Below are 24340 nucleotides of genomic sequence, written 5' to 3' on the forward strand. Positions count from 1 at the left end.
AAAATACGCATATAGAAAGCACGTGCTTACATGTATATTAATGTAATGTGTTTTGTACACTGAACTTGAAATTTTACAAGACCGAATAAGTAAGACTGAAGAGTAGGTTAAGTGGTGACTAATGAGAAATTTCAATTTAGAACTGTGATTGATTCTAGGACAACACTTGAACCATAATTTTGCTCATTCTGAAGTGCCGTGTGTTTTCAAAGCCAACTAACAACAAATCCTTGGTTATGGACACCGTCCGCAGGGCATCGGTCTTGAGGCTGCGCAAACCTGGACGTAAAGACCCGATAACCGGGTCGTCCGCAGCCCTCCTCACTCACCCCCACCCCGCCAAGCTGGCCCGTCTGCGCGGAAGACCGCGCACACCACTGTCGCCGGTCCACGGACTGCGCATCCCACTCCATCCGCCACCTGGGAGAAAGCAGGACACAAAAGGAGAGCGGCTCACCGGGACTTCCGCTTCCGCCCACGGGTGTGTCATCTATAGGTGTCCGTGTCCACCCCCACGGCGCTCACCCGCGGGAGTCCGGCGGGAAACCTACCACCCAGCGCCCGGCTCCGGCCCCTGTTCCCGTCTCTTCTGCGCGTGTGCAGGCGGAACGTTCGCGAAAATTCCTGAAGCTGTACCGGCGGCTTCCGGAAACCAGCTAAAGCTTGTACCGTACCGCCGGCGATTGCCGTGGTGATTCAGTTGTAGTCCCGGTGGTGTGGGTTCACCCGGAAAACGGAATGGCGCTTCTGTGTTACAACCGCGGCTGTGGCCAGCGATTCGACCCCGAGGCCAATGCGGACGGTAAGGAGGATCCTGGCCGGTAGCCTTCTCCCGCCGCTCGCCGGCCTCCCCCCACCCCCGACCCCCGGCCTCCCTCACCTGGCTCTCACGCTGTCCCCGGGAGCGCAGGGCCGTGCGCTTCGGTGTGCCTGTGCCCCGCATTTCCCAGTGAGCATCCTCTGCACCTCTTCAGGTCTGGGGCTGTCCTGACCTGATTTACACTCTGTCACCTCCGTGATGCCTGGGCGTGAGCGGCACAAAGAGGTGAACAGTGGACCATTCTTGCCTTGGACTTCTTGTTGCGTTTTGAGTACTAGTGAAAACTGTATTTGTCACTTGTTCGGCTTCCCCTCTCGCCCTCCTATAAGTTACCTGCTTTCTAACGAAATGTATTTGGTTGCGGAAATGACTGTTACACATCCGTTCCACGATAACGTTTTCGGCATACCTTTGCTGGGGCCTGCAGTTTTAAACCACGCCATCTAGCATAAAATGAGCTCCGAGTGATGCTCCAAAAACCAGTGAGGTTTAATTAAGAATGTACAGTGAAAGCAAGCGCCTATGCTGGGTGAAACCAGAGGTGGGAGTGAGATTGGTGGGTGGGATAATTATGCAGATTACTGGACTCTTGTGGGAAGATACAACACTTACTTCAGTATCACCTAGCATGTATGGCATTCTTTTTATAGGCAAGATAGTGTACTGTCACTTCATTATATAACTTAACAGTTACACTGAAGTATCTCATTGCAGACTGGAAATCTGCGTGGCGGTAATACATTTCAGCTTTGTGAAAGAGTTTAAAGTCGATGCCTTAATTAAAGATCTTTTCATGTTTGAGGTTGTTTTAAATATTTATCTTGTTACACAACTAAACTGGTGACTTCTTTCAAAATAAGAGTGGTACAGGATTTAAAGATGAAGCCAATCTACAAGCTCTTGTTAAACTTCAGCACTTACTCTGCGTTAATACTAAATACATTGATGCTTTGTAGCATGGGGCAGTATTTTTAGGGTACTAGATTCTGGTCCAAAGTTCAGGAGAGACACCAGTTTGTTTTTGGACGTTAGTCTGTGTGTGGAATGGTATAGTACCTAGAAAAGATTAAAAAAAAAAAGAAAAGAAACATCAAAACAGGAGAGTAGGAAAGCTACAAGAGTAAGTAAACAGCCATCAATTTGGGGCCATTAACAGCTTCATATACGTCAGGGGAACTCCTGTCAGCTAGCCAGATTTTACTCACTTTAGCAAAGTGGGACTTTTTCTAGAAAGTAGGAATAATGTCAAGTAACTTGTTTGAATGAATGACAGTTGATAACACTGAAGTTAGGAGGGTTTTTTTAGAATGGGAACCATTTTACCTTATGCATTAAAATTACAAATTAAAGGTTTATTCACTTTATCTCTTGATCGAAGTCCCCTTCCTCACTTCCAAGTCCTCCCCTCACATGTCCCTCCTTCCTTCTCCCTCTCAGGAAAAGGGAGGTCCCCCATGCTTAACAATCCACCATGGCACATTAAGTCCCTGCTGGTCTAGGTGAATCCTCACTCACTAAGGCCAGACAGGGCAGCCTGGTTAGGGTAATGGAATCCAAGGGCAGGCCAGAATCAGAGAGTGCCCCAGCTCAAGTTGTTGGGGACCCAAATGAGGACCAAGCAGCATATCTCCCACATATGTACAGGGGACTGAGAACCAGTCCATGCATGTTCTTTGGTTGGTGGTTCAGTCTCTGTGAGCCCTCACAGGCCCAGGTTAGTTGCCTCTGTAGATCTTGTGGAGTCCTTGAGCCCTCCTGCGCCCTCTGTGGTTCCGCCAACTCCTTGAGCTCTCTCTAAAGTTTGGCCAAGAGTCTCTGCATCTGTTTCCATCAGGTGCTGGCTAAACCCTCTCAAGGAAAAAACAAAACAAAAAACATGTACAAGTAACATCTTCAAAACATTTATTTATTTAGGAATAATCACACACACTTATATATATAACAGTAATTAAGGAAAAAAGAGACTGAATTTGAAAGATAGTAAGACAGTATATATGAGAAGATTTGGAGGGAGGAAAAGGAAGGGATACATGATGATGTAATTGTAACTTCAAAAATAAAACACAAAGGGGCAATGTTGAAGGAACCAGTATGTTTTGTGTTTGGATGTGTTAGTTATAAGTCCTCTCTTAATGATGTATAATTTCCATGCTTAGTACCTTATTTCACTCTTTTTAAGTTTATTGTTTGTTTGGTTTGTTTTGTATTCAAAAATTAGACTCCTTTTCAAGATGATGGAACATTTTAGTTTGTAATTCAAGTACATGTTAAAAAGAAATGTGATCTGTAACCTGCATGTGTTAAGCACTCCACAAGTAGACACACTTTTGACAGCACAGCAGCTATGAGTGACAACTGAAGATTCCATCTAAACCTAGTGTAAAAAATTAAAAAAAAAAACAAAAAAACCCAAACTTGGGTATTGTAGCATCTCATCAGTAAATATGAATAGCAGCAAAACTGTTAAATCTGATAAATGCTAGAGAAGGAACTATCCATGTTAATTCTCCTCTCCTTTTGAAAGTGATTTTCCTGTTTCATTCCTGTTGGTTACATGGTGAAGCTGTTCTTGATGTCCTGAACTGTTCCACTCCTGGCTGTGTTTATACATTGTATACTTTGGCAAGTTAGGTAGTTGGGTATGACTGAGATACTTTGTATGCATGTATGATATTTTTAGAGAATAAAAGAAATATTGCCAGAATCAGTAAGACTTAAAGTTTTAGTAGTAAACAGATTTTACCTCAAAAGATGGAAGGATATATAGCTGTGCTGATAGTATCAAAATTACAGTTACAAATAGCAACAAAATAATTTTATACTTGGGGTCACCACAACCTGAGAAACTGCAATAAAGGGTTGCAGCATTAGGAAGGTTAAGAATCACTGATAAAGGGTATTTCTGAGTATTATTCTTGAGCAATTCTGAATTACTTTTGTCCATGTTTCATATTCTTAGAAGTTTAACTTATGTTTTTAATACAAGGCATTAATGAAGTCTTGGGGAATAATTACCTGCATTTAGTAACAGGACGAAACCCTAACACCTGAAGGAAGGCCTGATGTATAAACTTCTAATTTATAAGCTGCTGTGTTGTTTTCCCTTTCTGTTTTTGAACAGATGCTTGCACATACCACCCAGGTGTTCCTGTGTTTCATGATGCCCTAAAGGTAGGAGCAAGATACCTTTTCAGTTTCTTCAAAAGATGTAATAATTTTTTTTTTTTTTTGTTCTTCCTAAGCTTGTCAATTTTACATTCTTAATGATCATTTTGGCGTGCTGGAAGCAAATTCTCTAAACAGAAAGAAGATAGTCAACAGTAATATTTTCCAATTATATAATTACTGTGTTTACATTCCAACCCCCTTTCCTGGTGATTTATTCCCTTCCTGAGTTTGAGGTTGAATGACAGCAGTGATATTGGTCTTAGTCTTTGGTCTGTCACTGCTGGCTAATATGACAGTTTCCCCTAGGTACTAGAAGAGATTGTTTCACGTGTTTAATACTTCTACACATTTAGTTGGAGTATTTTACTGGAAACATGATACCATATTTTCTCCTTTATTGCCTTGGTGAGCTGAAGAATCAGAAATGGTAGAATGTTTTTTTGTTTGTTGTAACCAAGTTTTCGATACTACATTTTTAAAAATTTATAACTAATATGAGGGTTGCAAGTTCTCAGTGACTTAACATTAACAGAACTTTCTTTGACTATTCCCCTAATGACATTAAAATGTTTGTTGTTGTTAACATAAATTTAACTGCACATTTGGTTAAATATGAAACTAGTAGTTTTATAGGAATGCTTGTATTACCTGAAATTTACTTAGCCTTGTAATCCAGCAGCCTTGCAAAGCCAAGGTTTTCATAATGTTTGTTTGGGGGTTTTGCTGTTGTTTTGGTTTTGTTTGTTTGTTTGTTTGTTTTTCAAGACAGGGTTTCTCTGTGTAGCTTTGGCTGTCAAGGACTGCAGTGTAAACCAGGCTGGCCTCGAACTCCCTGATTCTCTTCCCTCTGCCTCCCTTAGCTCTGGGATTAAAGGTGTATGCCACCACGCCTAGCTGTATAGAATATGTGTATAGAATACAGACAAGAATCTGGAGAATGTCAGTTACAGCACTTGTATCCAAGCATAAGGACCTAAATTTGAGTGCCCTGCGCCTAAATGAAATGAAGGTGAAAGGGCTTTAAACCAGGGGTCATTGGGCCTCTCTGTTGAGATGATCTAGGTGATTTTTCGAGTTCCATGTTCTGTGAGAGACATTGTTGAAGAAGGTTAGGTAGGCAGCAAGAGAGGACACTAAATGTTGACCTAATTTCTACCCGCTCCACATGGACAGTTATAAAAACCAGCACAACCACAGAAATGAGAGTAATAGAAAAACTTCAGTTTAGGGGTGCAGTGGTTTGAAATTGTCTGTTGGATACGTACATGCAAATGCATCTTAAGAATCACTGGACTGCAAGTGACAACTTGAGGGCACAAGCTAGTGGACTTGAGCAAAAATAGGAAGCATCCCTATTGCTAGGAAATAAGAGAAAATGGTAGAAGGAAAAATAGAATTGAACAAAGTATACTGTAATGGACAGTAGTCAAGAAATAATGCTCTCCCAAGAAAGAGAAAGACAGCTACATAATCAGTTTCAGTACACACAAAGGCTATCAGAGGCTAAAAAGATCGAAGCCAGACAAAAAGCCCTCTGGAGCATTGTTTTCCTTGCACAGACCTGAGCAGATAACACAAACTTAGCTGTTTGAACCTTTGTTTAGATTTTTTTTAATGTATCCTTTAAATGCTAAACATCTGACATAATTATGTACATATATATGATTAAGTCAGTAAAACTCTTACAGAATATATTTCCTGATGAATATAGATAATATCAGCACTCTTTAAACCCTGTGAGATTGTGGTAATTGGTTCATAGGCATCTCAATCCAGAGTTCTACAGAAAAAAAAAAAAAAAAGTTCATCGCCAAGATGTCTGTGTCTTAAAAAACTGGCCCACATGAATTTAATATAATTTTGGAGACATAAGTGTGTTGTATTTCTGTTTGTTTAATATCTGTTACATTCGAATTTAAAATAACTAAAAGCCACCTTCAGTAACTGTTTATGATAAACTATATAAAGTGTCTGTTTTCTGAGTGAAACAGTTAGAATTAGACCCCTTCCTCAGTGGCATAGTACTGGACACAGAAAACATGGAGGTCAGAAAGCCAAACAAGCTTTTATGAAACCAGAATGCAATGAAAGATGTAGTAGTGCATCCTATGGGTGGCCATTAGGCAAGCAACATGGGAGAGAGCATCAGAACCAGGAGCTTCTGTTCTTTGTTTCTTGTGCCTTTTATTGAGGGTTAAGTTAAGAAAGAATCAAGATGATGAGTGCTTCTAAATACCAAAGCAGTCATTTTTCTGGCTACCAAGGAGGAATTATTTAGCCTTAGTTTATTTTCATTGGTTTAAATCTTAGGTCAGTTAAGGGCTTTTCTTATTACTTAAAACCAAAGATGTGTGTTTTAGATGGGAGAGCACTAAAGTAATTATTTATTACTATGGGCTTACTCAGCTCTAGGTCAGCTAAAAGCTGCCCTGCTGATAATTCATTATAAGTGTTCTGTGCAGGCTTATTTTTAACTTTGTAGGCAGAGGACAGCATTATCAGTCTGTCTCCTTCCATAATTTTGTAGCTCTTTTCTTTGATACTCAGGAGTCGCTTGATAGGTTTTTTTTTAAACGTACATACCTCAGTTGCTTCTGTCAAATCTGTTTCTGTCTGAAAAGTTAATTTAGTTGTTTACAAATTGCAGTAATATATTGTTATTTAAGAGATTTCCAAGTAAATCACCCTACCCCTCAAATCCTTTTAATATGAATTGGAAAGATTGGGAATTCGACGTGGTCTTGTACACAAAACCAAGAGCTCTTCCAGTGATTACAGTGCTATTCTGCTACATGATATTAAAAATTTTGTTTTTCTGAAACTCAAATAATATTCTTAAACAAAAGAAGCTTTTGATTTTCTATTTCAGGGAATTTTTAAATATAAATTTTTACATGATTAGCAAACAGCTTACAAAAACTAAACTCATGTATGTATATGTAATTTCAGGATTCAAAGAAATAAGTGTAACACAGTTTTAAGGTTATTTTGATTGTTGTTTTTCCTTGTCCCTTTAGGGCTGGTCTTGCTGTAAGAGAAGAACAACTGATTTTTCTGACTTCTTAAGCATTGTAGTAAGTACTAGTTTATTTCTCTGTATTATTTTCCTAAAAGCACATATTCTTGGAAGCTGCAAAGTGTGTAGTCAGATCACTGATTACCGTTGGCTTAGCTATGAGGTTCCACTGTACTTAACAAAGAGGATATATTTCCATAGCTTCTAAAATCATTTGTTTGCCTTGGAGAACAAGATTTTATTATATTAACTATTCATTTGTCATTTTACATCCTTGATTTTTTTGTAGTCTTGAAGAGATCAACAAGAAGGAACTTGTAGGCATGTAGTGACGACAAACATTTTTATTTAGAGGCAGTAAATTTTATCACAACACCAGTGAGATGGTCCACTGTTTTATATGGCACTGAGAAAGAAAACAGTCATTATTTCTTAGGGATAAGACAAATAAAATAAGACAAATAAAATTTTAAATAAAATTTAAAAGATATTTGAGTGAAGATCATATGTCAGTTTAATAGGAAAGGTGGAGCTCAGATGGAGACTTTTTTGTTTATGTTTTGTCAGGCAGTGTCTCCTATAGCCCAAGTGTAGGCAAGGGTGACTTTGAACACCTGATCTTCCTGTCTCCAGATCCAAGTGCTCAGATTACAGTTGGTGCCATGCTAGTCTTAGTAGTGTTGAAGGTCAAGCCTAGGGCTTTGTACATGGTAGACAAGCACTGTATCAACTGAGAGTATAAGCTGAGACCTTTCTGAATGAAGAGCTTTGCCATGTATAAATAATTAGGAAAGGCTTTTAAAATACCCACAATAGAAACAAAAATAAAGTAGGGGAAAGCATAAGTGTGCATTTGTATCTTTCACTAACAGGGCTGTACGAAAGGCAGGCATAATAGTGAGAAGCCACCTGAACCGGTCAAGCCTGAAGTCAAGACCACTGAGAAGAAGGAGCTATCTGAATTAAAGCCCAAATTTCAGGAGCACATCATTCAAGCCCCTAAACCAGTAGAAGCAATACAAAGGCCAAGGTATAATCTACACAGCTGCGAATACTTTTAATACTATGATAACGGCATTTCCCGTTGAAACTTCTTTCTAACGTTTTGTATAAAGGCATTTGTCGTGGCCACCATACATGTGTTTTCTTTTACTAACAACCCTTTAATTTTTGAGGGCATTCATGCAGAGGTGAAAAGTACATCTTTGTTTTCTGGTGTATCTTTCTCATTGTGGTAGAATTTAGTAAAAGAATTGTCCTTCTATACAATTAGTTTGAATTGAAAAACCTCAGAGGCCTAATCACTTTACTTTCCAATGCTTTTGGGTAAATTACTCTTACTCTTGTAGAGTTTTCATTTATTTGATTTAGAATAACCTCTCAAAATACTTTAAAAATGGCTTTTGCTCAGTTTGAAGTAAAATTAGATTGTTCATAATGACCTTCTGTTCAAACAAGAATGTATTTTGAAACACATTGATGCAGTGGTCCTCAATTTTCCTAATGCTGTGACCTTTTAATACAGTTCCTCATGTTGTGATGACCCCCAGCTATAATATTATTTTGTTGCTACTTCATAACTGTAATTTTGCTACTGTTCTGAGTCATAACTAAATATCTGTGTTTCCAGTGTTCTTAGGCAATCCCTTTGAAAGGGTTGTTTAACCTCACAAAGAGTCATGACCCACAGTTTGAGAACCACTTCATTTATGGGTTTACCACTTGTAACACAAGATCATCAAACTGCATTTAAATAGTAGATGTTTCAGAACTCAAACTACTGAAAATAAACATGTAATTTGGGCTCTAGTCCCCCAGGTGAGTTCTTTCTAAATACAAGCCTGAAAAGTTAAAAGCAATTGGAGCTTTTCTTCACATTATAAATTTACAGTGTTCCCAACTTTTTTAATATATTCAAATAAATTTATAGATCATTACATAAGAATCATAAGATCATTACACCAAGAATCCTGACTTTTGATGTTTGTTTGCTCATTAATATTTTGAGGTATGGGCTGTAATTAAAGACCAGACTGCTTTTATTCCACCTTCATTATTTATTCAGTCTTAAGAGCCTGTCAGACAGTAACCTCGGCAGTTAAAAAAACAAAGCTGGAAAAAGAAGCATTTTGTTACAGTACAGTTCATTCTTAAATCTGGCACATTGCAGTAGACTCTGCTAGAATTTAATGATACGAGTTAATAACATTTCTTTAAACAATGAGCTGCAGATTTATAAGCCTTGAGAGGCTGTGAAAAAAGGTAAATGTATTTTAATTTTTGTTTTTGTCTTTATGGGTATGTTTCGCCTGCATGTGTGTCTGACCAATTGCATGGTTGGTACCCATGGAGAACAATTGACTACCCTGGAACTGGAGTTATGTACAGTTTTTAAGGCACTCTGGATCCTGGAAATCGATCCCCAGTCCTCTGGAAGCACACTAAATCATCTTAACCATTGAGCTAGCTCTTCAGCACCTACATGTTTTATTTTAAATCCATCTGATCAGATTCTAGTGTACTTTATTAATATTTGCAAGTTTGTCATTATAGATGCAGTGTGAATAAGCTATGACACATTTTTGTTGCTACATTTATTAATAGTCTTAATACTTGTTTATTGAATAGGCTTAAATTATATATACAAAAGTTAACAATACTAGAACTGTTGTCTAAAATTGTATCTAACTTTAAACCTTGTATCTAACATGTTATCTCTCCACATGAGTAAATTGTCTCTACTAATACAAATGAGTATGTTTTCACTTAGTGCTTGAGAATTTATGCTTAGAATTTTGCTTGGGGATGAAAAGGATTCTACAGACATTTACACCAAATTTACTCATCTTTGCAAGCTTGGATTCTTAGTCTTTACTTCTTTCCTATAGCTTCACTCTACAGCGGTATCTTTATGCTAGCAGTGGCATGAATATTTGAAACTTGATTTATTTTATTCTTAATTATATGTGTGTCTGCATAGGTGTATGTATGTGTGAGTAAGGGTGCCTGGGGAGTCTAGCAGAAGGAACCAGATCCCCTGGAGTGAGAGTTGGAGGTGGTTGTGAGCCACCTGCGTGAGCACTGGGAACTGAGCTCAGGTTCTCTGCAAATGGCAGAGATGTCTCAACCACTGAGCCACTGAGCCATCGTTCCAGCCTCAAAACTTAGTTTCTTAAGATATTGGTAGATTATGGCATTTATTTATGAAATAGTTTTAATTAGGAATAACAATGCACAGGTACTTTATCATATGGAAGATTTTTAAGTACAAAGAAATACTTTGGCATATTAATGATGATAATAAACTTCAAAATTCTCCAGCCCAGATGAGCCAATGACAAACTTGGAATTAAAAATATCTGCTTCCCTGAAACAAGCACTTGATAAATTAAAACTGTCATCAGGGAATGAAGAAAATAAACAAGGTAAGACACTGTTTGTTCTTTGTTTTTAATGATTCTCTGTGTAATTAAGCCATTCAGAAGAGATAGCTACAGTGCACTGTGTGACAATGCAGCACGCGGCAGTGGAGAACGGACTTTTTCCCCAGATGCTAAAACACTGGAGAAGTAACATGTGGTTCATTGATTATGACTTTGTGCAAATTTATCATCCCTTACAGAGTTTACCAGCTAAATTTCTTCAATAACTGAAATGATTCTTTCTGTGTTGCATAAAATATATTTTATTATCTATTTGATCTCTGCCTAATATCAGGGACAAAAATATTGTCTGTGATTTCTGCTTTGTAAGAGAATATAAGACTTAATGAAATTGGATAATCAACCGAACTGTAGAATGAAAACATATATATCATTTGGGAGCATATAGGCAAAAACTAGGTATAGGGGTTTTTGTTTCCTTTGAAATAAGACTTTGTCTAATAGCTTCAATAGTTCTGTGTGATTTAGGATGACTTTGAATTCATAATCATCTTCCAAGTGCTGGGATGTACATTTCCTTTTCTTTTTTTTTTCTTTTTTTTTTCTTAAATTGGACTTGTTTTATAAGAATAATATAACAGTGGAGTACTATTTTTTTTATCATTGTAGTTTTAGATTTTATTCTTCTTGTTTCAAAAGAACATAGTTACGAAGGTTTGTATTACTTCTTTTTTCCCCCCCTTCATTACAGAAGAAGACAGTGATGAAATTAAGATTGGGACTTCTTGTAAAAATGGAGGATGTTCAAAGGTACATATATTATAAAACTTTGGATTTATTGAGTAAAATTTTAATATTCAAGCAAAAAACTACAATTCACTCTAAAGTTAGCAAATAGTTTGGTGCTAGTTACATGTTGGACACTTGGCTGAAGATTGGGCCTATAAGTACAGGAAGACTCTCTGATAGAAACATGTAATAGAATTATGGGAATAAATCTCATTTGATTGACCTTCATTAAGCACTTGTTATGTGCTAGACAGCAAGTTTCAGGGACTGAAGATAATAGTATCAAATTAAACAAAACCTCCTCCTATGGAGCCTATTTTAATGTGCTCCAGAGGACAAAAGTAGCCCATTGAATAATGAACTCAGGCAGACCTGAGGTAAACATAGTAGATCAAGCAACTATAGTGGTTCCAGTCAGTGAAAGTCTTTCTTATTCAGCACAAGGTCAGAATTGGGTTGGGGTGATAAATTTGGGAAAAGAACTATCCATAGAGGGAGCACAGAAGTAAAGATGCTTTATAGGGAGGCTGCTCAGCAAATGGCAAGGTCTTGGGGCTTAGGCAATAATCTCAAAGTATTGTTTAAAGAAATAGACAAGATGATGAAAGGCCTAAACCAGGAAGAGGATTTGGGCTACTTCAAACTGATGGCAAACTATTATCAGTTTCAGGAAGGTGTTTTGTTTTGTTTGTTGAAAAGAGTCTCACTGTCTCCCAGCCTGGCCTCAAACTTCAGTCTTTTCCCTCAGCTGAATGTCAGGATTGCAGTTGTGTACCACCATGCCCAGTTTAAGGAAAGATTTCTGTCCAATGGAATTGGAAGAGAAACCAGCTTAGACGCTGTTGTAGAAGGTCAGGCCGTGTTATTCTGGAGAGCAGGTTGCTGAGAAATGACTAAATGTGCAGTATGGATTATCATGAGATCTTTTAACCTTACTTGACTCATTCCTTAAACAACTATCTCATTTCATGGTGAGGATTATGATACTATGGTTTATTTGCTTTTTGTTGCATTTTGAATACTTAGAACAGTCCCTGGCACACAGCTGATATAGATACAGTGGTATCATTTGAATAATTGTGCCTTCAAGAATTGGAGTTCTTAGTGGGCTTAGGGTAACAGCCTATGTTTTAAGAGGCCAAGTTCAGTTACATGTCTTTAGTAATTCAATTAAAACAAATTAATAGGGAAAAGTAGAAAAGTCTTTGATTTGTGTAATCGCATTGGGAATAGGGAAAAAGATACAGCAGCACCCACTCCAAGTCCATTTTGACTGAGTAAATTAAGGCGTAAATAAAGGGCTGGAGATAGCATAATTAAGCAGTCCCAGTCAAGGTATGGTCCCACCTACCTTAAATCTGTCATTATCTGGTCTTTCCATTTGTCTTGGCACTAGATTTGGGCCTTCTGTTCTCCAGGCTAGAGATTCCTGAGGAGGAGTTGTTTCGGGAGTTTATTGTTTCAATAGTATGTTAGTTAAAATAAATGACACACTTGTCTCAGGCACCTAAGAGGACTGGTTGCTCTTTCAGAGGACTGGGGCTTGATTCTGACCATCCTTATGGCACTTCACAAGTACCTGTAACTCTAGATTAAGACTCTTTTGGCCTATGTGGGCACCAGGCACACATCTAGTGCACAGATATAATCAGGCAAAATACCCATACTGATTAAATAATGAACTAAGAGCAAATGCTGTCTTCATCCCGCAAGACCAGCTGCAGTACAGTTGAGTGTGGAGATGGGGTCCCGCAGGTTTGTTTCTTCTATGACATTTGAGATTACCTTGCTTACTAAAGTTGAGATGGAAATAGAAGTGTGGCTTTATATGAATGAGATGAGGTAGAAATATTAAGTGAAAGAGAAAAAATATTTTCATTGTAAGGATTATTGCTCTTTTTTAAATGCTAGTATATTTTGATAATATTTTTTTCACTCCTAAGCCCTCCCAGATCTTTCCTACTCAACCAACTTCATGTTCCTTCCCTCCCCTTCTCTTGCTCACTCTCATTGGAATAAATAAATCAACACACCACAATACAAAAAAAATGCACAAGCACACACACAAAAAAAATGGAGTTTATTTTATGCTTCATGCTTGTTAGCTATTTCTGAACATAAAGCCTGTCCTGGAGTGTGGTTGAATTTCACTTTCTCAACAGGAGCCTGTTGCAGATTGCTTCTTGGTTAGGTTTTCTCACTTTGGCTTCTCTATGCTGGGATTTTGTCTAGTTTCCATTTTGGCATGTTTTGTGCATGCTGTCACAGTCTCTTGAGTTCATATCTACATCAGTTCCGTTACATCTGTAACATGCTGTTTCCTTAGAATCATCTCATACCTCTGACTTTTAGAATCTTTCTTCCTCTTCTTCCGCCTGCATCCCTAAGCTTTGAATGGAGAGGATTTTAATGCACACATACTATTTATGGCTGAGTGCTTTAAGGTTTCTCACTGCCAACTGTCAGGTCATATCTGTGTTAATATCAACTATAAGAAACTTCTCTGATACAGTATCCAGAGTATAACAATATGTCTCTCACCATCCCTCACCCCTTGTGTTTATTTTTAGAAGTAGTAGGTATCAGATTAGCCTCAATAAGTTTCAGTTATAGAGTCCATTGTCTGGAATGGGCCTTGAATCCAATAAAAAGGTGGTTTGTTGTGACCCTAGCATTTGTGCCACTTATTGTATCAGTTTTGCAGGCAAGTTGCTATTGTAGGTCACTGGGTTCATAGCTGGATACAGTTGATAGTGAAAAAGGGAGTACTGATGGCACAGAACTAGAGGAAATTCAACTTAATCAAAGTATCAAATATGGAGGAAGGGGTGATATACTTAGTAAAACTGTTAAGAGTAACATAAAATAATGGGAATGTCTGATACTGTAATGTCATGATACTGTGTCCTTATGTAGATTGCTATTAACCAAGTTTAATAGCCTTAAGATTAAAAAATTAAATCTTTAGATTTTAGAGAATTTAAGAAATATTTAATATATTTCATTGAAATAGTGAAATTTGGTAAAACTTAAATACAAGTTCAAAGCTTAAAGGCTTTCAAAATGAATGTAGCATTGAGAAGCACATCTTAACTACTTTTGAGTTTTTCCCTACAAAGATTTCTATCAACATTAATTTTTGCTTATTATTGATGTTAACCTAAAAGGAGTTAAAAAAATTTGTCTTTTTTTAGATATGTGTTATGAAATATAGCCATGGTCTTGCCCTCTTTGATGCTTTCTGAATGTCATTGTTTAGTTGTGCTGTAATTGATAATTGATTTTTCCTTCTTGCCTTTTTTCCTTTTTTGTTTTGTTTTGTTTTGTTTTTTGTTTTAACACCACACCAAAGTGTGTAGCTTTGGTGACATTGCATTTATGTGTTTAGTTTTTACAGATGTGTAGAGATGTGTAGTTTTCCAGAGTGGTTTCATATTCTTTATGCTTGTCAGTGTTTTAGTCTGGTAAAGAATACAGTTTTCTTCCCTGGTATTTACTTTGCTGATGTTAAGGCTGAGTACCCTTTTATATGCCTACTAATTCTTTTTTGTTAGCTAAATGTCCATAATCCCTCACTTAACATTCTTGCCATCTTTTTCTTAATAATCTTGTAGGAGTTTTTCATACCTTTTAGCTGCAAGTCCTTTGTTTGTCTGGTTTCCACTGACCTGATGATGACATTGATAAACAGAGGGTCTTGTAATTTTCATGCATTGAAGTCTGTTTTCTGTCATTTTGCTTTAAGAAATACTTATAGTTGTTTTTTCATGCAGAGGTACATTTAAATGTGTGAAACACCTGTAACTGAATGTGATGGAAATCATGTGGTATTTTTTTAATCAAAGGAATTCAAGAAGAATTGTAGTAATTAGAAAATTGTACTCAGTAGAGAAGAGAAATTTAAAAGTGGGAAATGAGTTAGTAGGAACAGTGCATTCTGATGGTTAAAATTTGCTAGCTCCTGAGTGAGGTTAAACTGATAGTGTTTTCAGTTTGACAAGATTTTGTGATAACTTTAGAGTGGGAGAGGGCAGACTCACTGACTCAGACTTGGAAAACAGTACATTTGTTGCCATTAAGTAAGATGAGAAAAGACATATATTTAGGTGGCAGTAATAAGTTCAAGAGATAAACTCCCAGCACTTTGTACTAAAAAAGAAATTTTGCTCTTCTCTACTTTAGTTAATATGAATACAGAAATAGAGAATATACTATCAGCTACATCAGTGTTTTATTAACATAAATTTTGTGAGTTCATCTGTAGAACCTTGACGTACAGCAGCAATGGGGCCCAGAACCTCCAGGCAAACCATGAATGTATGTATAGGTTTGCAGCTCACTTTACCATTTGTAAGGACAAGAATCAGCAGTCTACTGAAACTTGCAGAATTGTTTATCAGGTTTCCCATATTAATTTGTAATGCCCACACACAGGATATAGATATAAGTCATTCTCTATTTCCTTGATTCCAACATGTTTCTGTAAATTTGAATATAGTTCAGTATATCCTCATGTCTAAAAGGCTAAAACCATTTTATATAGTAAGGTTGCCAGGCTTTCTGTTTGCTTTCTTTACAGAGACCTAGAGTTTAACCATGTCCAAAAGAGAGTCATTTTCCATTCTTTGATGAAGTTAGCAGTGTTCTTGTAGCTGCTGTTATTTAAGGATTTTATAAAGGTTTTATGGGCAACCAGTATTACAGATAAGTATAAGATGCAAGTGTGAGATAAATACCTAATTTTTCTTTTCTCTCTATCTTTGTTTTTTAGACATACCAGGGTCTACAGAGTCTAGATGAAGTCTGTGTATATCATTCTGGAGTACCCATTTTCCATGAGGGGTAACTTAAAACATATTTCTAGTTAAATTATTTATAGTTGTGATTCAAAACATTAATTAAACCTTTATATCTTTAAACATTGCCATGCAGTCATAGTAAAGCTTTCACCTACAGTAACATCTAATCCTTATAATAACCTAGGTTGCCTTCATTAAACACAGCATAGAAAATAGGGTTAAGTAATAGTGATCCTAAGTGGAATTTTTTTTTTTTTTTTTTTTTATTAATCCGAGGCAAGATCCTAATGGTTATATGAACTGCTTCTATCTGCCTCTACCTCAGGATCCTCAGGCCTTAGTCTCCTGCAGAGCAGCTTACAGGCTTGTCCTATCATGCAGCCTGACTTGCATTTCTTTGTGTAAAGGACTGTCATTCTTTTTTTTTTTTTTTTTTTAGGACATTAGTATTTTTGGCCATGGGGCAATGAAAGTACCATTATCCAGAAAAGTCCATGTTTTTCCATAACTCATTTCAGCTTGTCTCTCTATATATGTATTATGATCTAACTATGTTACATGTAAAAGCTTCACTATATTAGACTCTTCAGTTGTTTCCATGTGCTTCAGAACTTTTAACCTGGAGATTTGTAATTTTTAGTTTCCTATGCAGAGTTTTAATCAAGGTAGTAGTGGTTTTACCTTCTTTGAAAATGGCCATCATGTGTGCATACTCTAGCTTCTACTTTGTTCCATGTTCTTTATTGTGTTATTGAAAGGTGAATATTAGGATCTTTGGTCAGACCACTTTTTTAGTAGCTGCTTGAGGGACCTAGGGTGTACATTCTCAGTGAAAAACTAGACTTGGAATATGAGATAGTTTCATATATTTACTCAAAAGCTAAGTTAATATAATAAATGACATCTTGGGTTTTAAATGAGTTTCTCTAGTCTATACCTATCTTAACAATTAAGTCACAAGTACTTGTAAGATACTTAAAGTTAGAGTTTTTATTTCTTAATTACATGTGCTATAATGATAATACAGGCTTTCATTTATTGTCTTAATTTAAAGGATGAAATATTGGAGCTGTTGTAGAAGAAAAACCTCAGATTTTAATACATTCTTGGCCCAAGAGGGCTGTACGACAGGGAAACACGTGTGGACTAAAAAAGATGCAGTAAGTAACCTTTTCAAAGTCACATGCTGACCTGTGTTCATCTAAGTCATCTTTAGGAGACCTGAGCTTAGTATGTGTTTACACAAAAATAGCTGTTACAAGGTAAAGCATTTCTCTGTTGTCAAAACCTTAACAATTTAAGTTTGAAAAATGTTGTTTCACTTTTTGTTTAATAATTTTGAGATTACAAGCCCTGGTGAAATCTGCCTTTTTTTTTTCTTCTTCTTCTTCTTTTAATGGAAGTATTTCAAAGTTTCCTGAACTTTGTTGCTAAATTTTTCTCACATTTGTTTTTAAATTCAGTTGATACCAGAGTATAGCGCTGGAGAATTAATGGTCATTTCTTTAATAGTAGTCAAAAGATGATTTCTGTAAAATGTGACATTTTCTACATACTGACATGAAAAGACAAGATAATTTAATAATCATAGGAATAGTTGACAATTTGTATGTGGGGGTGGAATGTGTGCATGTAATGAAGGCTCCATGTTTGACCATCTTATTTCCGGAAACATGTTTTTTTCCTGCGCGTGCAGCTTGTCAGTCTAGCTCTGGGATCTTGTGCTCAGTCCTCCAGCACTAGGCTTACAGGTTCATTCCACCAGGTTTTTATGTGGGCGCTGGTGTACCAGACTGAGGCCCTCATGCTTGGAAAGCAGACACAGAAGCAGCAGAACCATGTCTCTAGCCCTAATACCTCAAAACTTCCATTCATGCAAAATAAACTCAAGGTTCTCGTGTTTTCAAGTTCATGTGTTGTCTCCTTTACCTTACCAAACAAATGCCTCCCTTGTTTCTCTCTCCAAAGAGTGATTCAATGGCAGTACTTAGTGGACTATAGGATATTAAGATGGAATAAAAGTTTGTAAGGCTTGCAAAATTATCTCTTAAATGGACAGTAACAATGTAGCCCTGTGAAAGTTATTTTTATAAAACTGTATTTTTCAATTTCTCTCTTAACCCGGGTATTACACAAATAATTGAGGGTCTACTGTATTATTTTATTTTAACAAGCTTCAAAGCTCAAGAACTGAACAGTTAAAACTCTATTCTTAACCCTCTAAGCTAATTCGGTTTCATTCCAGCAAACATCCCAGAGATACTTGAGCTTTGTTGGTTTTCCCTGTTCCAGCTCTCTCTCCTAATGTCTCTGGGTCCTCTGCCCATTTGAATTACATACAACCTTATACCTACATTTCCCCCTTTTAGCCTAATAAAAGGCTCTTTCTCTTATAGTAATAATCTATGTGTAATCATAACAAATATGAAAATTAGTAGGTAAGATTTATATTTTTATTTTTGACATACTGTCAGTTTCTGTCATCTTAAACAGTGTAAATTTAACAGTGAGATTATAACTATCTTCAACTTCAACAGAGACTTAGAGAATAAATATTAATAATAATAAGTAAATATAAACTATAGGCGAGCAGCTTCTAAAGGTATAGAGGTGACAGAGATATTTGGCTGCCTGGACAGTCCCCCCAAATATTTCTATACTGTTGGAGGATCATCTTCAGCCTTCTGGTCCAGAATATTTGACAGACTTTTCTGTGAAGCAGGAATTATAAGCACTACATTGTCCTTGCAAAGCTTAGCAGTCGTTTGTCCAGTGTTGGACAGTATTTTGTCTGTAATTGATGCAAGTCATTTTCTTGGCCAATAGCTAGATTGCCATGTATAAAGCAAATTCCATATGGAGGTTCTTTGATGCTCATTGAAGTAGAATGGGATTGTTGCCAGGAACAGGCTTGTCTCATTGTCAAGCATTAAGTTAATAAATTCTTTTGGTTTTTGTTTGTTTGTTTGTTTAGCTTTTTTATTTTTATTAATTACAGTTTATTCACTTTGTATCCCCCTGTAGCTCCCTCCCTTTTCCCCTCTAATCGTACTCTCCCTCCGCCTTCGCCACCCATGCCGCTCCCCAATTCCACTGATAGGGGAGGTCTTCCTCTCCTCTGCAGGGTATCAAGGCAGATGCTGAGACGTATAGCCAAACTTTGGACAGAGTACAAGGAATCTTAGGAAAGAAGGGGGAGATAGTAAGACCTGGAGAGGACAGGAGCTCCACAAGGAGAGCAACAGAACCAAAAGATCTGGGCACAGGGCTCTTTTCTGAGACTGATACTCCAACTAAGGACCATTCATAGAGATAAACTAAAACCCCTACACAGATGTAGCTCATGGCAGTTCAGTGTCCAAGTGGGTTCCATAGTAATGGGGACAGGGACTGTCTCTGACATGAACTGATTGGCCTGCTTTTTGATCACCTTCCCCTGAGGGGAGAGCAACCTTACCAGGCTACAGAAGAAGACAATGCAGCCACTCCTGATGAGACCTGATAGACTAGGATCAGAAGGAAGTTAATAAATTCTTTAAATGTAAATTCTGTAGATCTCTGGGGTTTTTGAAGACCATATATTTATTTTTATCTAAATTGTTTCCAGCTATTTTTATCTATTAATATATATAAAAAAAATTTGTAATTAACTAACCTAGTATCTAACATGGGTTTGACTGTCTGAATATGCTAGTATTCATTTCTTAATTATTCTAAACAGTTGGTAATAGCAGCTTTCAAAAGGCATAGAACTTTCAAAAGGCATTGCAATTTTAAGAATTACATAGGTACAATACCTTAGCATGTTGTAACAAAATATAGTACAAAGATCTATACCAATGTAAGATTTTTTGCTTACCAATACCCTTTGGTCTGCAAGTAGATTCCATAATCTACCCTTTTATTTATCATTCCTATAACCAGCCTCTTTAAAACAGTAACAAACATCTGTCATCTATAGAATGACCAAAAAACCCATCCACCCCCTTTTGGAAGCAGGCCATAGTTTTCTTAAATTACTTCCTACTGGTTTGGGACATAGTTTTTCTTTTGGGGGGCAAGAAAATAGTATATTGTCCAGTCTTGAAAAGTCTAGCTGTAACTTTTGCTGTCCAGTCTCTGCATGCTGAGAAAGTTCAAGGCTTATCTGAAGTCCTGACTGGAACAGTCTGTGATGCTGGACAATCTAGATAACCATTTTGAAATTGTCCCAGATGCAGAATTTTGAGCATATAGGCCAGTTGTGAGGTAGGATCTTCTGGGCTACTTATTCTTTTTTTGGTGCGTGGTCCTTATGTTCTGCAAAATACTAACTTTCAAAGGTATTATACATTTTTGTATTACTATATGTATGGTCTGTGCACTGAGCATGCCTTTGCCTCATGGGTGCTGGGATCAAAGGCATGTAGCACCATGCCTAGCCCTAAGCTTTTACTTAAAACTTGCCTCTATACCAGGCTGAACCCAAAGATATGCTTGCCTCTGTCTCCTGTGATTAAAGCCATGTCTGTATTCCAGTAGATCATACAGACCTAGAACACCTTTGGATGTGATACCTTGCCAGAGCAGCCATGTTCTGAATTTAAATTCCTCTACACCAAACTGAAAAAATGAGGTTGTTCTCACATCATAAACTGTTGAAGATATTTTGTATTATAGTTTACTTTTTAAACCTCTTGGTTGAATCATTAAGTAAAAGTTGTTGCTCTGAAGGCTTCAATTGCTTAGTTGTGCATGGTAGTTTTTCCTCTCTTAGCAGAGTCAGCTGTTTTGAAATTTTTGATTATGTGGTTGTTTTTAAGATTACGAAGTTTTTCTTACATTACAGGGAAAAAAAGTTGTTCCATGTAGACATGACTGGCATCAGACTGGGGGTGAAGTTACCATCTCTGTATATGCTAAAAATTCACTGCCAGAACTCAGTAAAGTAGAAGCAAATAGTACATTGGTAAGTGTATTAAGTAACTCAATAAAAATTGTCCTAAATACATTGTTTATGTGGTAATATTTTCTTAAAAAGTTCTTCTAATTTGATAATCCCAAATGATTTTCATAGACACGGTATTTTAAGTGAAAATCACAGTGTAGCAGAGTTTGTTCTCAAGTTTTCTAGAAAGATAGTAGCTTAGAAGTGTCACAAAATATATATTTGTTTCTCGGTATGAACCTTCCAGTTAATTTTTCCTTTCTGTTAATCATTTTTTAAGTGAAGTGGGGAGGGGCTCAATCTTGGCATTTTTCTCATGGCTTGAGTAATGTCAGTCTTGTCTTTACAATTGGCATTTGGTTTCACAAACCATCAGCATGAATTTGATCAGTTATCACTCTTAACTGGGTATGATTCAGTGTTTCACTGCATGCTTAGTGTGTATTAAGGCATTGTTTTAAATATATAGCACCAAAATAATGATAATTTATCTTTTCAGTTAAATGTTCACATTGTATTTGAAGGAGAGAAAGAATTTCATCAAAATGTGAAACTCTGGGGTGTAAGTATCCATCAATTTTTTTCCTGATGACTGGAAGCATTTTTAGAATGCTCATGGAAAGTTCATGAATATAACCTTAACATGTCCTATCAAAATACTTAGATTGCATAAAAATAGCCTCAGAAGCTTTATATTTATATTAGAATAAATGTGTTTTTCTGAAACCAGTAAAAGCACTAAGTTAACTGTCACTCGTGATGTGTTGTAGGTGATTGATGTGAAACGAAGTTATGTCACTATGACAGCAACAAAGATTGAGATCACTATGAGAAAGGCGGAGCCCATGCAGTGGGCCAGTCTCGAACTGCCTACAACCAAAAAGCAGGAGAAACCAAAAGAAGATATTGCAGATTGATTGGAAGAGAAACAGAAAGCTTTGTCTGTTTTAGAGTTCTTCATGTGTGTGGTGAAATAGTTGCTTGCTGCTGTAATATTTTGTTGTTTTTAATCTACCATTTTGGATTATCATGAGGTTCTTCAAAGCCAAAGTCTGTTAAATTTTTGTGCCTCTATCTTCCTGTTGAGTTCCACAATATGATTATTCACGTATCCTCACTAGAACTATAGTTGTTGCCCCACACTTGAAGGGAGGAAAGTATAATTGCAGTATTTCTTAGTTTAAATTATTATAAGCAGAGAAACAAAAGATTTTTTTTTTTTTTTAATCCTGATGTCTGCTTGATCCTTAAATGGAAAAGCTAGGTGGTTAAAAAAAATTTTAATTGACCGTTCCATGAACTTTTGTTGCTATAATTCTTGAAAATCTTTAAGGAAAAGATTTATTTGTTTTTCCCTATGCAGTGATTACTTTTTGTAGTACTAATTCTGAAGCAGTGTAGTCAAACCATCTGTGTGTACTGCCTAACACTATAATTAATTTGAAGTTAATTTAATTTCAAAAAGTTACATTAATATCTGTTAATTGTCAAGCAGTATAATTTAAGATTGTAGGAAATATGACTAAGATTATAGGAGTATCAATTTGGTCAAAATTTATCATTTCATAAAAGTAAGCAATAATGTTTTTTTAAAAAAATATGATTATTTAAAGGTCTTTTAAATGGTGTTTTGGCTAAATTGTGCCTGATTTATAGTCTAAAATCTCTTATGAATTGTATCTGTTTTCCTGATGAAAAACTGTATCTGTAAAACTGTGACTGTATAGTTTTGTTGAAATATTTTAGGGTGTCTGTTGAGGTTGAATCTGAAATGTCCTTGCAAGCTTGTTTTAAGCTTTTTGCTCTCCCAAGTTATGGCTTTGTTATGAAGGCTGTGAAACCTTTAGGATGCTGGGCCTGGTTGAACTCACTGGGGGTGAGCCTTTGAGGATTATGCACCCCTGGTCTGATCCAGTCAGGGCATATGAACCATCTGTCCCTGTACTCCCACCGCTGCCCCCTCAGCCTTTATAGACTGTGTCCTCCGAAACCGTGAGCCAAAATAAACGTTCCTCCCTTGAGTTGTTTCTGTCACATGTTTTGGTCAAGGCAACCAAAAAAGTAATCTACTACAGGAAAATTATAGATTGTATTTTAGGACAGCTGTCTGTTACATGTTAGATTAATGTAGTAGTCTAATTATTTGGAGTTATTTTAAGGGTTTCATGAAGAGTTTGACACATTTAATATAATAATGGTTATATGTTGTACTTCATTTGCTTTAATTAGATGACAAAGAATTTCTTAGGTCAACTAGTGCCATTAATGAATAGTTTTCTTTTTTTGAGGCAGAGCTTAAGGGGAATCTTTATGAAGGTTAGAACTTTGGCAGGACTTAGTAAATTGGAGCATTAAAATTACATAGGTCAAAATGAAAGTTGAAGGACTTTATTTCCCAGATTCTTTGGTATTAATGGAATTCTCACAAAGAAAGTTTCATTATAGTCGTAATATTTTAGTTAAGAATCTATAGTGGAGGCTGGAGAGAACAACTCTTGCTAAAAACACTGGCTGTTGAGTTTAATTCTTTGCACCTACATGGCAGCGTATATACTTCAGGAACTTCACTTCAGATACAGGTCCATCTTGCGGCTTGTACAGGCACCAGGCAAATAATGCAGTGCACCTTAGATGTAGGAGGCAACCTGTATGCCTCATTGTGCTATTAACAAAAGCTATTAGAGATACTGTGTAGCTCTGTCAACAGGTGTAAAGACACAAAGCTAGCCTTCAGGCTTCGACCAGGCAAAAACATTCTAAATTTTTTTGGCAGTAAAAACCTAGGATCCAAATAGTGTCTTTAAGTTTCTACGTATATAGGACTTCATTTAGAAATAGTGATCTTTGCTACCTGAGGAAAGAGATTGAAATCTTTTTTTTTTTTTTTTTTTTTTTTTTTTTTCAAAATATTACTTGTACCTGTATCACTTCTTTACTGAGGTGGTTTTGTTTTCCTTTTGGCTTTGTCTTTTGGGGTGTCACTGTTAAAGCAAGTGAAGGTTTCTAACCTCAGACTTGATTGCAAAGTGTTTTTTTTTTATACAGTTGTTCAGAGGTGGTTACATTTGTGACCATTTAATTACTGTTTCAGAACCTCTGCATTTCATGCAGACAAAGAAAATTACCTTAAACTCTATGTAAAATGACAAGAGTATTTTTAAGAATGTTTTACCTTGTCAGTTTAAGAAAAGTTAATAAAAGTGCTTGTTAGCTTTAAGAAGTTATTTCTGATACATGCCTATTAATATAGATCATCAAAACAATCAAACCTAGATATATACATTATAACTCACTGTAGCATCGGAAACCTTTTTTTGTTTTTTTGGTTTTTTTTTTTTTTGTCTAGCTTTTCCTTGCACAAAGGAAGTAATATCCTAAGTTGACCTAGCTTTCCTAACCTTTTATTTTGAAACTGTTTGTTTGTTTGTTTGTTTGTTT

At 36.5% G+C, this 24340-nt stretch overlaps 1 protein-coding gene across 1 annotated transcript; it reads left to right on the plus strand.

Annotated features, from left to right (window-relative positions):
* Positions 1-576: 576 nt before the first annotated feature.
* Positions 577-22923, plus strand: Chordc1 (cysteine and histidine rich domain containing 1). Its single transcript, XM_055615541.1, has 11 exons — positions 577-802; positions 3942-3991; positions 7006-7062; positions 7877-8034; positions 10326-10429; positions 11139-11197; positions 15948-16018; positions 17030-17135; positions 20804-20923; positions 21402-21464; positions 21673-22923. The coding sequence occupies exons 1-11, from the start codon at positions 739-741 to the stop codon at positions 21817-21819; spliced, it is 999 nt and encodes a 332-aa protein (XP_055471516.1). The 5' UTR covers positions 577-738; the 3' UTR covers positions 21820-22923.
* The last annotated feature ends 1417 nt before the right edge of the window (positions 22924-24340 follow it).

This window comes from Psammomys obesus, unplaced genomic scaffold, assembly GCF_907164565.1.
Source record: "Psammomys obesus unplaced genomic scaffold, mPsaObe1.curated_primary_1811, whole genome shotgun sequence".
Taxonomy (NCBI): Eukaryota; Metazoa; Chordata; class Mammalia; order Rodentia; family Muridae; genus Psammomys; species Psammomys obesus.

Bases quoted from the DNA above. Each gene is read 5' to 3' on its own strand.
- Chordc1 (XM_055615541.1), top strand. From the start codon at position 739: ATGGCGCTTCTGTGTTACAACCGCGGCTGTGGCCAGCGATTCGACCCC. The intron at 16,019-17,029 runs GTAACTTAAAAC...CTTAATTTAAAG, and splicing joins GTACCCATTTTCCATGAGGG to GATGAAATATTGGAGCTGTT. The intron at 21,465-21,672 runs GTAAGTATCCAT...GATGTGTTGTAG, and splicing joins AAAATGTGAAACTCTGGGGT to GTGATTGATGTGAAACGAAG.